At 42.6% G+C, this 3222-nt stretch overlaps 1 protein-coding gene across 1 annotated transcript; it reads right to left on the bottom strand.

The window, feature by feature from the left end:
* Positions 1-1521: 1521 nt before the first annotated feature.
* Positions 1522-2079, bottom strand: LOC138354753 (uncharacterized). Its single transcript, XM_069309246.1, has one exon. The coding sequence runs from the start codon at positions 2077-2079 to the stop codon at positions 1522-1524; it is 558 nt and encodes a 185-aa protein (XP_069165347.1).
* Positions 2080-3222: the final 1143 nt, after the last annotated feature.

The following is a 3222-nucleotide window of genomic DNA, read 5'->3' as shown; positions in this document are numbered from 1 at the left end:
CCGAAATCAGATTAAAATTCCCTACTGAAGTTGCAACAGCTATAAGCTGGCGGCAATAAAATGATCTGAGAAATCCATTTAGGACCGAGCTTGGGATTAAAATTCCTGGGAAAGGGATTAAGATTCCTGAGAGTTTAAGATTCCAAGAGAGAGAGAAGCGGGAGTACTAGTGTGGGATACCTGCTTCCTTCTTCACTGCCTGACGTGCCATAAGGAGTGGGAGAGGAGATTGTGTAGTTTGTGTTTGTGCGTGTATTTGTCTGTTTGTGTGTATTTGTCTGTGTTTGTGTGAGTTTAATCATGCGTGTATTCGTCTGAGTGTGTTTGTGTGTGCATGTTCAATCAGAAATTCGCGATTTCGTGAGATTAGAGTCACTCCGGCACTCAGATCACTCGGTAATGACAAAGTTTATATGTCTAACATTTTTCATTATAATACCAGTTCATCATTATAATAGCTTGTTATCATACCAGTTTTATGTTATACCAGCTTGGGTGTGGTTGGACAGGATACAACTGGTGACGATCTGGTTGGGTACAGTGATTAAGGTATCTTTCATAGTACCTTTAAGTATCTTTGAACTAACTTTTCTGAATATTTTAAAGAATTTTTGGTCGTCTTTGATAGAACGTTTGTTTTTTTCTTTGATAGAGCTTTTGTTTGTCTTTGACAAAACGTTTGAGTATCTTTGATAGAACGTTTGTGTGTCTTTCATAGAACTTTTATTTATCTTTGATTATACCTTTTTTGTATCTTTGATAGAACCTTTTTGTATCTCTGATGAAACCTTATTATTTGTGTATCTGGTATATACATCGTTCTCAATATATACACGTCTGGTGTATATATTGAGAACGTACATGGATCTTCATATATGCCCAACTGGACATGTGAAGGACATAGACGACATTCGCCACTATCAAGTCGGTCAGACTGGTGTCAGGAGAGTTCTTCATGAGCAAGTTGGTGGCAGCATTACTCCTGTAGCATTCGATGAGTTGAATCTTCTGTTGACTGTTGGTAATGTTCACGCTCCTGTTAATTATCTTTTTCCGGGACTAACAGATTGGTAAGGAACATGGGGTGTGAGTGAGAAAGGCAGATATAAACACGACTCCTCGTAGTATAGGCTAATACGCCTGCTAAGGTGTTCCTTAATTCTTATGTCCTTATGTTCTCTTTAAAAAGTAATTCCTTCATATTTTGAGAAGCAATGTTTCCGTTTCGTAGAATCTAAGCAACTGCTGTTTTCATCTCAATCCATTAATAAGAAAAAATTATGAAGAAAACATATATATTGAAGCAATACAATAGGAGTGAACTCCTTTCTCAAGATTACAAAACGCACTTCCCACTAATTATATGTTTTACCTTGAATATGACCGAATAAAACCTTTTGAATTCCATTTGAACACCCACACACAATACCAAAAATTATTTCACCTTTATTAAAACAGAAACATCGCCTTTCCTCTCACTACATGAGCAACTGTTCGCCCTCTCTCACGCCGTCAACAAAGTCATTCCATCTCAGACACAACGTGTAAAGGATCCGTCCATCCCTCCCATATCCCAAATACGATGGTCGGGCCCACAAAGGACGAGAGACAAACGCTCCCAAGGGTATCGTAAGTCGGCCTTAGACGCTGGGAAATATTGGCCACATTTCTCTTCTTTATGACGGATGCTGGGCACGTTCCGGCCAGCTCAGGGCTTCGGTTTGGCTTGCTGCTGGAGGTGGTGGTGATGGTGGTGGTGGTGGTGATGGTAGTGTTGCTGATGGTGGTGGGGGTGATGGTGATGGTGGTGTTGCTGGTGGTGGGGGTGCTGGTGGTAGTATTTTTGGTGGTTTTGGGGTTGCTGGAGGTGGTGGTGATGGTGGTGGGGGTGCTGGTGGTGTTGCTGGAGGTGATGGTGGTTGGGGTGCTGGTGGTGGTGGTGGTGCTGGTGGTAGTAATTTTGGTGGTTTTGGGGTTGCTGGAGGTGGTGGGGCTGGTGGTGGTGGTGGTTGTACAGGTGCTGCCAGTGGCTGTTGTGTTGCTGCTGCTGTTGCTACTGCCAATTTCGTTTTTATTCATCTTCTTCTATTTACTACTTGTTCTACAGTGGCATAGGTGCAGCAGTGGCTGCTGTTGACATGTGCATGTTTTTATTGCCATGGGCATGTTTTTATTTTTATTGTTTTTATTGGTGTAACTGCTTCTGCTTCCTCTCGTGCTATCTCTCCTCATTCTTCTCTCATTCCCCTTCTCTTTCTGCTTCTTCTTCTTCTTCCTCCTCCTTCTCCTTCTCCTCCTTCTCTTCCTGCTCCTCTGCTATTGCTGCTCCTTCATCTATAGCTGCTGCTTCAATTAATTGTTACTTTATCTGTTGCTGCTGTTTCATCTACTGTTGTTGTTTCAAATTTACGTAGTTGCTTTACCTAGTGTTTCTGTAGCTGCTCTGATATGTATTTTAGCTGCTTTCTTTTTGTCAAAATGTTATTAGTGTTTGTTGCTTTTCAAGTGCAGCTTAAATTAGTGCTGCCGTTGTTGTTGCTTTATTAGGAGTTGCTGCTGCTTTATCAAGTGTTGCCACTGCTTTACTAAGTGTGCCACTGCTTTACTAAGTGTGCCACTGCTTTACCATGTGTTGCTGCGGCTATATCAAGGGTTACTCCTGCCTCCCCAGGTCTTTCTATAGCATTGTCAAGGGTTGCTGCTCCTTTATCAGGAGTTGTTGTTGTTTTATATAGTGTTGGTGGAGTTCATCCCTCTGCTGTTGATCCTACAGCTGCTGAAGCAGGGATCGAAGCCTCTCCAGACGCACACACACGCACTTTAATTCAGGTTGAAATTCTCACTCTGATTATCAGTGAAGCTGCAATCATATTTACTGAGAAAACCCGATTGGGGTTTGTATCCAGGGGATATATCCATGGGATATTACGAAAGGGATATAACCAGGGGGATATAACTAGGGAATATGGGTAATACAGCCATTATCCGGCGGACTTTAACGAGGCCCGTGTTTGTCTGCTACTGTCTCGTTCCCATGTCCCCGACGCCAGCATCCGGTAGGAATGTGATCCGCAAGGAGCCTGGTGGGAAATGTGTCTCCTAATGCTTTTTCAATTCTTCTTGTCTGACAGCTCGAGCTTTAGGATGTGATAAGCCTTGAATTTGGTCTCTTGTCAGCTTCTCTCTCTCTCTCTCTCTCTCTCTCTCTCTCTCTCTCTCTCT

This window comes from Procambarus clarkii, chromosome 64 (genome assembly GCF_040958095.1).
Source record: "Procambarus clarkii isolate CNS0578487 chromosome 64, FALCON_Pclarkii_2.0, whole genome shotgun sequence".
Taxonomy (NCBI): Eukaryota; Metazoa; Arthropoda; class Malacostraca; order Decapoda; family Cambaridae; genus Procambarus; species Procambarus clarkii.
Note: the sequence above shows the minus strand (reverse complement) of the source record. Positions and strands in the feature narration are given on the sequence as shown.

Excerpts from the sequence above, each read along its gene's own strand:
- LOC138354753 (XM_069309246.1), bottom strand. The coding sequence starts at position 2,079 with ATGAATAAAAACGAAATTGGCAGTAGCAACAGCAGCAGCAACACAACA.